The sequence below is a fragment of the Triplophysa dalaica genome, chromosome 13, assembly GCF_015846415.1.
Source record: "Triplophysa dalaica isolate WHDGS20190420 chromosome 13, ASM1584641v1, whole genome shotgun sequence".
Classification (NCBI taxonomy): domain Eukaryota; kingdom Metazoa; phylum Chordata; class Actinopteri; order Cypriniformes; family Nemacheilidae; genus Triplophysa; species Triplophysa dalaica.
In genome coordinates, this window is record NC_079554.1 from 11443612 (window position 1) to 11454305 (window position 10694).

The 10694-nt window shown below is 42.2% G+C and overlaps 4 protein-coding genes across 12 annotated transcripts in view; 2 read left to right on the forward strand and 2 right to left on the reverse strand.

The window, feature by feature from the left end:
* fryl (furry homolog, like) overlaps positions 1–2123 on the forward strand; it is a 79678-nt gene extending 77555 nt beyond the window's left edge. For all 9 annotated transcript variants that reach the window (XM_056764840.1, XM_056764841.1, XM_056764836.1 and 6 more), the window contains one exon: positions 168–2123. In XM_056764840.1, the coding sequence (XP_056620818.1) occupies positions 168–465 (298 nt within the window). In that variant the 3' untranslated portion in view covers positions 466–2123. The remainder of the gene's footprint in view (positions 1–167) is intronic.
* Positions 2124–3044: 921 nt separating this feature from the next.
* Positions 3045–4495, reverse strand: zar1 (zygote arrest 1). The gene is made up of 4 exons (XM_056764844.1): positions 3821–4495; positions 3599–3691; positions 3454–3528; positions 3045–3311 (listed from the first exon to the last, which is right to left on the reverse strand). The coding sequence occupies exons 1-4, from the start codon at positions 4493–4495 to the stop codon at positions 3168–3170; spliced, it is 987 nt and encodes a 328-aa protein (XP_056620822.1). The 3' UTR covers positions 3045–3167.
* A 730-nt stretch (positions 4496–5225) lies between these two features.
* Positions 5226–8510, reverse strand: slc10a4 (solute carrier family 10 member 4). Its single transcript, XM_056764843.1, has 3 exons — positions 7322–8510; positions 6779–6989; positions 5226–6019 (listed from the first exon to the last, which is right to left on the reverse strand). The coding sequence occupies exons 1-3, from the start codon at positions 7864–7866 to the stop codon at positions 5483–5485; spliced, it is 1293 nt and encodes a 430-aa protein (XP_056620821.1). The 5' UTR covers positions 7867–8510; the 3' UTR covers positions 5226–5482.
* Positions 8511–8960: 450 nt separating this feature from the next.
* Positions 8961–10692, forward strand: si:dkey-90m5.4 (leucine-rich alpha-2-glycoprotein). Its single transcript, XM_056764264.1, has 3 exons — positions 8961–9119; positions 9332–9671; positions 9753–10692. Exons 2-3 carry the CDS (start codon positions 9341–9343, stop codon positions 10415–10417), a joined length of 996 nt encoding a protein of 331 aa, XP_056620242.1. The 5' UTR covers positions 8961–9119; positions 9332–9340; the 3' UTR covers positions 10418–10692.
* The last annotated feature ends 2 nt before the right edge of the window (positions 10693–10694 follow it).

Consider the following 10694-nt stretch of genomic DNA (forward strand, 5'->3'; position numbering starts at 1 on the left):
CACATCTCTATTGACAGATCAACAGTACATCATGTCGCTTTGACATTCACTGGTAGCCCCGCCCACAGGGAAATTTCAATGGCCCAAGCTCTTGCACTAAGCATTCTCATTAGCCGTCTTCAGATCTCTTTAGCCTAACTCTGATGTTTATCATTCGTAATTTTCAGGTGCCTGTGGCCCAATGACATATTCGGCAGTGAGAAGGATGATGCCGTGCAGACCCTGCTTCACATTTACTTCAGGCACCAGACTCTGGGTCAGACGGGCTGTTTGGCCTTGGTGGGACCCAGCAGGGATCTTTCTCAGGCCAGCGCACGCCTCATGGAGCTCAACCTTCAGATCCGCGAAGCTCTCTGCCAAGCTCAGACGCACCCACAACAGACACACATTCTCTCCCCGACTCCCGCACTACACATCCAGACACAAATCGACACGCAGGACACGGTCCTCAGTACCGGACTGTGAGAGTTTCAACAGGTCCATACTGGGAGCTGGAGAGCAAGAAGTGAACTCTCTTCCTTGGCTCAGAAAGCGAAGGGCGCTAAAGGTGTGTGAGGAGTTTGGAGATTCATTTAGACTTCACCTCAAAGGGCTAAAGAATGTGTGGATATTAGTTACCCAAAACTTTATGAACACGCACGTCCCTCATTTTCCACTCACTCCCATCCCCTTAAGTCTCCAAAATAATTTAAATTCTCCAAATGTATGCTGCAGTCACGTGAAAAGGATGGATTGGACGAGAACCATATGAGGGACACCGGGCGATAATGATGCTAAATTTGAAGCGGTTTGGCGGAATGACCTATGACCTCTGGGCGGTGGTTTCCTTGGAACGATCAGCATCCATCTGCCTCACTTTGCACTGGGGCAGATATGGAGTTTGTTGACTGGGAAAGTTTGTGTATAGTCCGAGTATCGTGGCGGATCGGCGATGATTCATCTCCCTGTGCTCATTGTCCGTCACGAAGACAACGTTTTCAAAAGCATGCTTGAAAGAGAAAAGCCTGCAGCAAATATTTTTTTGAGAAATGTATTTTTTAACAGTCTTAGGTTGTAAATGTTAGAATATTTAACATGTAAGCTGGGAAGGGGTGGGTCTGTACCTTCTGTATAAAGAGAGGTTTATCTGTTTAACTTTATTGATCTGCGTTTGGGAGAACTTTCAGCTTTCACCGGGTCGCTCTTACAAAACCCTTAATCTATAACCAAATAAGTAGCTGCCTGTAGAAAACCATAGACTCTTGTGTAAGTGTGTGAGCAGAAGCGTGGGTGTGTGTGCGAGTGTGTGCCATGGACTGATATTTGCACACCCGTTCTCTCATAAATGCACGTTAACAATTCGTTGAAGTGCAAACTGGCTGCAACTCATGGAAATATCAATAACTTATTTTACTCTGTATATATTTTAGAAAAATGTATAGTGTAAAAGCAGTATTTTTCCCTTGTACATTTGTGTAATGCACTGTTCAATCAGAGAGAGAGCTCATTAGAGGGCAAAAACTAATGCAAAAAAAAAGAAAGCTGAATAGCCGTTGGATGTAAGTCTCAGACTTTATAGTAATAATATATGCCACCTTAACCTTCAATATTTCCCAATGAATGAGCATGGCTGAGGTCAGAGGTCGGTCATCTGTTCTTACCTGTCTGACGGTTTCCTTTGCGCTCAGCCGAGCTTTTCCATATGCATTCCTTAAAACCCACTGTGATCTCCGTGTTGGCTTTAAGTCCCCCGCCGTGGGTAAACTGGGGCCGGTGTTTGTCCATGTTGGCTCTGTCTTATCCCTAGACTCAGGGCTGCACTGAGGGTTTGTGAGTCGGAGCAACGTTAAACGCAAACGTGGGGGGGGTCATTTAATTTGTCGTGGCACATTGAGAAATAAAACATTCACTGTATTCATTCCTCTCAGAGAGCTCTTCCGTCGCTTGTTTGGTACATTTTGAATGCTGTTCTTAATTATTTAATGGATATCTTATTTACCTAGAAAAAATATTTTATTTTTATCTAGAAGTGCATTCTCTTTTTCCCCTTTCCCTCTTTTTTCCCCCGTTTCTTTTTGGTTTGTCTGTCATCTGATTTGCCTGCTTTTTCCCTGTGCTGTTAAATAAAAACCTGATAAGCAACACGATGGTTTCTTTTATTTCATTTATTTGTAGAAATGCATCAGCTGTAGGACAACTTTAACCCATTATTTTTGGAAACCCCTAAATAAAATGTTTGAGACAAACTTAATTTAAAACTTTGTTGGATATCAAGTACAGCTGAAAAAATGAGACCATTCTAGATCAATTTCTGGATGTATTGAGGCCATTTCAGTTGGGTTTGTCCCATTTTAATAAAATCAAACCAACAGTAATGTGAAAGTGACAAGACTCATGAAAACTGGTCAAATCTAGGGAAGGACAATTTGTTTTTATAACTTTTCCTAAATGTTGTATTGCTTAAAATTGAATATGAAGTGTTTTCTTTGCAGTATTTGATTTTCGTTGACAAATCATTTTGTTATGACCTCCAGTTTTCATTTTCTGCAAATAAAAACTTAGTTTATGCAAAAAAAGTCTGAACTAATTTTAAAATCTGAGAATTGTCCCTGAAATTTAAACAACCCCCTCAGGACTAATCCAAAATGACAAAGATGGTCTAAACCGCAATAAACCGTTTCATCTGCTCTGGCTTGGAATATAAGATTTCTGAATACTTTAACTGCCCCCCAAATAAAAGTCTATAGTGCATAGGCCTACTCCAAAATAACAAGACAATTCAATTGATCAAGAAAACTCCCATTTACATGACGTCAAAATAACCAAGGAGAGCCAAATTCAATGCAAAGCTTCCACATCAGTGCGGTTAACCTACAACAACTGGCTTTATTGAATCGAGTCATCTGTGACGATTTGAACCCACTCAGAAAAGCCAAGCACTTCCATCAACCACACATACATATTCTTTCACCTACACATCTTTTGAAAGAAGGCTTCAGGTGTGCTTTTGTAATTGCCACTTTTATTTTCCAGATTTGGTACCTACAGTTACTTCAAGTGCACATTTTAACGCAAAACAAACGTAAAGAAAACTGTGGTGACAGTGAGCATCTCCCCAGTTCTGCTTTTAGGCAGACGAGGTGCAGAAAGGCTCAAGTGGACAATCTCAACAGCCAGGTAAAGGTGTGCTAGATGATGTATTTGAAGCTGAAGGTGCTGTCGCAGGAGAGCCGCTTGCCTTTGCAGCGCCCGCACAGATCCTGCCGGTGAGGCCTCTTCGGATCCACGTGGCGTGACGTTAAAGTGCACGTGCAGCGGGTCTTCTTACAAGTCTGCAAAATATGTTTCACGATTAGTCGCGCCACAGAAAGTCACGATTAGAAAGTCCGCGACGCAAACTATCGTTCTCGCGTTACTTTGACGCAAGAAGTCAACATGTCTGCGCAGCACAGTGAAGTAGGACAGGTAGTTTACCTTACAGGTGATGTCCTCCACACGGTAGGGATTGAATGACTTTTGACATGTTCTGCAAAACTGCTTGAAGTACACCTTTAAAAGAGAAAGATTGTTTGACGGTCGCATGTGCAAGTCGTTTCCTGTTAAATTTGTGTCGGAGTACCTTGTTTGTGCCTTGGACGCACCACACGTAGGCGCTTTCCCAGCGCATGTTGCAGTCTTTGCAGTGATAGAAGCCGTACTTCTGCTCCAAAAACTACATTAAATAAGAGATGAAGTTAACAAAAATGACATCAGTACATTGGTTTTAAATGTCAGAAAACAAAGACTTCAAGTAGGTTCTAGAATCATTTGTATAGAACCAAAGAACGTAATTTTAATTTACCTGAAATCTCACTCGAGCTTTTGACTTTGGTTCGTCGTGCTCGGTTGTCGCCGACTCGCCTCGGCTTTCCTCGTTTTCATCTGCCCGTTTAGTCTCATCTTTCTCGGGACTAAGCGTTTTACTGGATTTGTCCGCGCTCTTGCTGCGCGAACCGTCTTTGGGTTCGTTTCTTTCAGGACTTTCGACGCAGTCCACCTTCTCCTGGGTATCCGGCTCAGACTCCGTGTCCTCCTTATCCTCCTTCAGGAAGGACACTAATCTCCTGGATGCGACCGGAGAATATACTGCTTGGGTGCGTGGAAACCGGACGCCGCAGCTGATGGGGCTCCCGGGAGTCTGGACCTCCTGCCGCCTCCTGCGCAGAGCATCGCGCTTCTGGGCTAGAAGAGTGCGAGGGCCCAAAGAGCACTGGATGGACGCGTCGGTCTTCGGGCTAACCTGAACCCCGATGTCTTTAGTGTTGGCTTTTCTCAGACGCGGGGTGAGGTTCGGGTTGATCTGAGACAGAATGGATTTCAGCTGCGCTCGGTGGTAATTGTCAAAGTAGGCCTCCCCATCGCCGTAATTGGCAAAGTATGCCTTCTGTCTCCAGCTCTTGTATTTAGGATACTTGTAGGAATAAGGGTTGTACGTAGAATAAATATAGTTGTCTGTCTCGTTACCATACGTAGCCATTTTTTCGCTTAGCCGGTTATGGAAATCGACTGTAGGAGTTTAAGTAGACGCTGTGACGCATTGAGGTCAGGTGCGTAATTGGGCCCAATTAAGAGTAAATGTAAAGAAAACAAAACATCACTCGTGTTCATAGTTGTGTGGGTTTTTGGCCATCATAAGCGCCTAGAATGTCAATACTGGGTTTCGTAACAATCTCAGTGTGCCAAAATGTTTTAATACTGTTGAAGAATATAACACAAATATATATCAGATGCTTGTCGTAAACATTTATTAATCTCACAGGCGTATTTTGATAAACAGACAATATTTTCATTTAGATTACAGAGAAGTATGCGTATTTGTTACCAAATCAGATTTTCATTTTTCTCTTTATTGCACCTTATCATATTTGTTCTGATCTGACACTGACATGCTTTGTAGACTTAGAAGGCAATATTAAACTCCAGCACAGTCCTCTCGGTTTTAAACCGATAAAGAGATTGACAGTGAGTTTGTAATACTCTCTGTGTGGGATATGAATCAGTCCTCTCATACTCTGTTTGCACAATATGTGATAGAATAAATTACTTAAATTTAACAGTTTCAAAATAATCATTTAAATCTTTTGTAATTGTCCAGGAGGTGCAAAATAATAGTGATGATTTGGTGGTTCTGTGACACTTTGAAAGTGTCTTCACTGTAATTTATTGGAATGAATGCACATAGAATTAACTTAAGAGGTAAACATGGGTACACGTTCTTGCATCTTTATGGCACTTGTAGTAATAGCTTGCAATGTCCCTCATCATCACTTTGGATGCAAGTTTCTTCTTTAGTTTCCATTTTCACAATAATCACAAAATCAATAACGTTTGGCACTTATTAGTTAAAATGCTTTGCGTGAATAGTTCAACTGTGACTGAAGACATAAATACATTCTAAAGTATAGACGCACAGTATTACACAGGTCCCTTGTTCATGGTGAATACCAAGTCAGTTGTTTTTCTCTTATACAGGTGTTGGGCTTCCTACAACATCTCGTGACTCCAGCATGATGACATTGGGATCACTCGCCGTTACCGCTCCATAAATCGAATCGAATGGCACATCTTCCTCCTTCATTCTTTTGTAGCTTACGTTAGTGTCGTCATCATCCTCCATGAGGTCCTGTTTTTGCAACACCTCTCTCCTGTACACGCGGTAACCCAGAATGAAGAGACCTGCTTCTGCTGCTTGGAAGAGCGCGTACAGCAGAGGAAACATATACATGCCTCCCATCAGCTGCGGGGGGAAGGCGAGCTTTAGGATGGCTGTGCACAGCTGCACGTTCTGACAGCCCGTCTCTAAAGACACAGTCCTTCGGCTGTTTGGGGGAAGATCAAAGAGTGCCGCCAGGCCGTATCCCGCAGCATAGCCGGCCATGGGCATGAGGACGGCCACCAGGTACACGGAGGCAGGGATGGTGGCCAGCAGCTCCGGGCCCAGCATCGTTCCAGTCATGATGAAGAGCATCAACAGAGTGACAAAGATAGACCATAAGGAAACCTGGAACAGGAGCACAGGTGAACAAAACAATCTTCTAAATATTGCCAGGGTCACATTTTATATTATATTGATCAGTTTAGTCTATTGTCACATGCTATAAGTACACACATGCATGATTAGAAATGTTTAATAAACAAACACACATTAGTAAGAAAATGTGCAGAGCAGAATTCTGCATGCACAGATTGAGTGCTCGCTTATTGGCACACATGTTCCCAAACCCAGTTATGATGGATGTAATATATTAATCTATGGCCTGAGAAATAAATTCTGATAGTGGCTCTGAATTAAACTGTGTCCTATGCTAAAGGAGATGAAGTGCAGGTCATACCAGTGACAATTCAGTCCACTTTTATCCACTCCACTTTACTAACCCCTCCAGCTTCATTTAATGTCGCTATAAGCTCCTCCTTTATCGCTTTCTGTCCACCCCACACCCCTCCCCACCTCCTCTATCGCACAGTCTCCACTGTGTCTTGTTCTCAGATAAGCTTAACTGAAAGACCCATGCGCGCGGATGACATTATTTTATTTTGCGGTCTGGTTTTTATTTAACGGCAATATTGTAGACAACGCACCATATGCACCGCAACCAGTGATATTATAATTAAAAATAAATGTTGTATTGGCCTATTAGTGACTTCACATAAAAAGCAACTCAAATGTGTGTTTTCATTCTTAAATACTAGACTTTTAACAAAGTATCAACACATATTAAAACACTTATTTAAAGTATAAGTTTTGAGTTTTTCGAGTCACCTTAAGGATGATGTCAGCCACTCGGGGGTATCGGTGTCTTATCCAGACCCCAATCCCGATGGGAATGAGCGTGCTGCACAGGGTGAGAATGATCGCGCCGAAGGGCAACAGGTTCACCACGGGCGTGTTGATCCACGCGCGACTGTACATCCAAAGACACAGCGGCATGAGCACGAGCGCAAGGATAGTGGAGGAGATGGTCATGACTATGCTGCATGACAAACATACAAAAAATATTACCAAAGAAATTCAAGCTAGATGTATACAGATTTCTTGTTACGCATATTTTCTGTTTCTATTCACTTTATTTGTAATTTTAAGCACAAGCTACATATTAACATTTGATGACCTGTCTTACATATTTGTCATTATGTCAAAATAACGAAAATAGTAATAAAAATGATAATGCGCAATTTCAAAAGTGTAGGCTAAGTATTAAAAATATGTAGCTAGTAAATGTTAAAATGCAACATGTTTAACAAATTTAAAATTAAACATTTATGGGAAACCTCTAGCTGAATATAGACAGCATCCGATAGTTACCTGAGGTTCATATCCCCGTTGACCAGAAATGATAGGATGTTGGAGAGGTTGCCCCCCGGGCAACACCCGCACAGGAGCACTGCTATAGCGGCGACATCATTAAGAGAGAAAGCCAGAGCCAGAAGGAAAGCTATCAGAGGCATAACCACAAACTGGCACACCACTGCCAAAAGAACTCCTATGGGCTTGCGAATGTGCTCGCCCAGTTGATTGATCTCCACCGTGCATCCAAGCCCCATCATGGTGAAGCACAAGACAAATCCAACAAACACGTTAATTCCGTGACTCAGGGGTGAATCCCAGAACGCCACTATAATGTGAGTGGGCTCTTCAGATGGGGAAAACGGATCGGCCAAGAGCCCCGCAGGAGTCAATGCAGTCCTGAAAGTGCTGAGCACAATGGACAACGGCTCTTCGGTTGCGCGCAACCCTGCCATGGACGGGTTCTCGTCCTCGGATACGTTGAGAGCATCCACTGTGAAGTTAAGAAGTCCGGTGAGCGCGCTTGAAGGAGCGTCGGTGTTTGGCACGCTGGAGGTCTCCATCACGTCTCCAGGTTACTGGAGCTCTCCAAATGTCCTTCTTTTCAGCTGGTGTCCCCTCCTTGAAATGAGGAGAAAGGCGTGCTGCTGCACGGTCCCCTAGCGGCGTAAGATCGTTGTTTTCTGTCACCAGTGACTGCAGTGGACTGAAGGTTTCAGCGCTCTGAGCGCACGGTGGCACCGGGAGGGGTTTGCCAAAGCGCGTATCAGCAGAGGCGCCATCCACACTTATTTGCTTAAAATATGAGAAGAACGATAATTACTACTTTGTGTCACATATGGGTAGTGTGTTGGTTATTTAGTAGACAACGTCTATTAACGTTTTAGTCAACATTAGGTTAGGGTAGTATCTGAATGTTTGAGAGGAAGTGTATACGTTGGGTCTTGTTAATGGTAAAATATCTTGTTTTGTCGATTTTAGTCTCTTGAGCTCCTAAAAAGGGTGTATAATAATTATTCAAGAATTATTAAGCAAAAGTTTAGAAATAGCCTATCGAGAGGCTTGAACTTTCATGAACTCTTCATATAGCACTACATATGTTCAACACACATCTCATTTTCTGGCGCATCTTTTCTGTTCAACAATGCATAACGACTCTCCACGCTTTCTTTATATATTTCGTATATGTTGCATGTTGTGCTCACATGTTTGCACTAATGGATTTAAATTATGTTGGTAACCCGTAAGCTTCGAAGAAACGGTTAAAAACAACACAATGTCATAGAGCAAAACTCAGATGAGCAATACTAAATTTCATATTAAGCCTATCCGAAACTGTCACACGTTGTTTTTTACGTATTAAAAGCTCTTTAACGTGTACATTTGTTGCGCAAGTTATGCATTGCGCAAGACTGATATGGCGCAGCCAAACCATAAATCATTGACATGTATTGATCCAATACTAGTTTGTTATGAAGCGTTCGTCATAAATATTTGCTCGTTTTACATGCATATATGATGTTTTTGCCCAAGATACATCGTTTATCCAATTTGCTCAAAAATTCAACAACCAGTTTTCTTCTACACACGAAAGTTGTTACAAATAGTTTTATTTTAGGAAAAGTCTTTTGTACTTTCGCCCTCGGTCATGTCCACAGACGTGATGTGCTCTTAATATTTGCACAAGTTTCTGCTTTCCTCTGACTGTCCCACTTTCCTGTAAAGAGTGCTGGAGTCAGACACGGTTAGTCACTGTCAGGATATATGAGCACACTTTGGGAATAATTGGAAATCTAAGAATCCGATATATTTGAAGGTAAGGTGTATTTATTAGCATCATTTAGGGATAGACAAAGTTTCTTTTCTAAAACTACAAGGTGGACTTTCCATTTCATAAAAGACAAATTGTATTAGTTTAATTCTCACTTTATCGTGTCAAAGACGTTAAAGAGGCTAAGATCAAAATTCAAGATTAAACTATTCAAGATATAGTTAAAATTTCAAATTAAACTCAAACTTTTTCGAAAGCTCTCAAAGATGAATTCCTGGCTTATACGCGTGCTCCTGCTGATGGTCTTTTGTTGCCATGACGCCCTCTCGTGTCCGAAGCGATGCACGTGCCACTTCAGCACCAAAACCACCGAGGTCGTGTGCCCTGATGCTGGCCTCTCTCACTTTCCTGGAAATGGACTGCCAGGCAACACCACCTCCCTAACCATCCAATTCACCAACCTGAGCGTGCTGACCTCTCAAGATCTGAAAGCCATCCCGCTCCTAGAGGAGCTGCATCTGCCTGGCAACAAACTGAGCAGCTTACTAGCAGATCTTTTGAAGGATGTTCCCAACCTACACACCATAGACCTCACAGGTGAGTTTAAATAAACCCATTCATTTGGGTTTCAGTGTGATACGTAAGAAGTGTGTTTTCTGACTTTCCTCATTTGCTCAGATAATGAATTGCAAGAGCTTCCTTCACAAGTCTTCCATCACGCTCCACTTCTTAACCTGGTGCTCAAAGACAACCGCATCTCCAGCATCCACCCAGACTGGATACCCATCGACAGCAATCTCACATGGTTGGACTTGTCGGGAAACCATCTTACAAAATTTCCAATGGCTCAACTCCAAAAATTGAATCACCTTAAGGTTCTGCACCTCTCGCAGAACAAACTCGAGGAACTACCGGTTGGGTGCCTAGATGCTCATCCTGCTCTAGAGAGACTTCATTTGGAACAAAACAAAATCGAAAAACTGGATGTAAAGGCGTTCAGCCACACCGCAAACCTGACTCACATTTTCTTGCAGAAGAACAGACTGGAGATGGTGCCTCCCACAGTTTTTCAAGGGCTCGACCGCTTGGAGTTTGTAGATCTCCACGAAAACAGGCTGAAGTTTCTGTCCCCCGGCACATTAGATATTAACACCAGTTGGGTAGAGTTAACCTTTAACCCCTGGCACTGTGATGATACAATTGAGTACCTATGGAGGAAACTAACCACAGAGTCACTGCAATCTGAGCCAAAATGTGCGTCGCCGGAGAACCTGAAAGATCGCGCTGTTGCTACACTTACTCTCAAAGAAATGGGTCTACCAGAGGAAGCAAAACAAGATTAGAAGATAATCATAAAAAGAGAAGACCATAATGGGTGCTTTATGGTTCAAAAGACAATGCAAACATTTGTTTTAGTATTATACACTGCTAATATGAAATTTTCTCTCTATATTCAGAAAAGCGTTAAGAAAATTGTCATGAAGATTTCTTCTAAAATATAGAAATTGTTATCATAAATGTTTAAATTTATTACAATAGTCTGTCAATGTGTTATAAGCATAAGTGAAATACTAAATGTGTTTTGACACGTCAATAAATTCTGGACAATGAAAGACAACA

Excerpts from the sequence above, each read along its gene's own strand:
- zar1 (XM_056764844.1), bottom strand. The coding sequence starts at position 4,495 with ATGGCTACGTATGGTAACGAGACAGACAACTATATTTATTCTACGTAC. Across the intron at positions 3,529-3,598 it reads GCGTCCAAGGCACAAACAAG|GTGTACTTCAAGCAGTTTTG; the intron begins GTACTCCGACAC and ends TCTCTTTTAAAG. Across the intron at positions 3,312-3,453 it reads TGGAGGACATCACCTGTAAG|ACTTGTAAGAAGACCCGCTG; the intron begins GTAAACTACCTG and ends CATATTTTGCAG.
- slc10a4 (XM_056764843.1), bottom strand. The coding sequence starts at position 7,866 with ATGGAGACCTCCAGCGTGCCAAACACCGACGCTCCTTCAAGCGCGCTC. Across the intron at positions 6,990-7,321 it reads AACGGGGATATGAACCTCAG|CATAGTCATGACCATCTCCT; the intron begins GTAACTATCGGA and ends TTTGTCATGCAG. Across the intron at positions 6,020-6,778 it reads TGGCTGACATCATCCTTAAG|GTTTCCTTATGGTCTATCTT; the intron begins GTGACTCGAAAA and ends CTCCTGTTCCAG.
- si:dkey-90m5.4 (XM_056764264.1), top strand. The coding sequence starts at position 9,341 with ATGAATTCCTGGCTTATACGCGTGCTCCTGCTGATGGTCTTTTGTTGC. Across the intron at positions 9,672-9,752 it reads ACACACCATAGACCTCACAG|ATAATGAATTGCAAGAGCTT; the intron begins GTGAGTTTAAAT and ends TCATTTGCTCAG.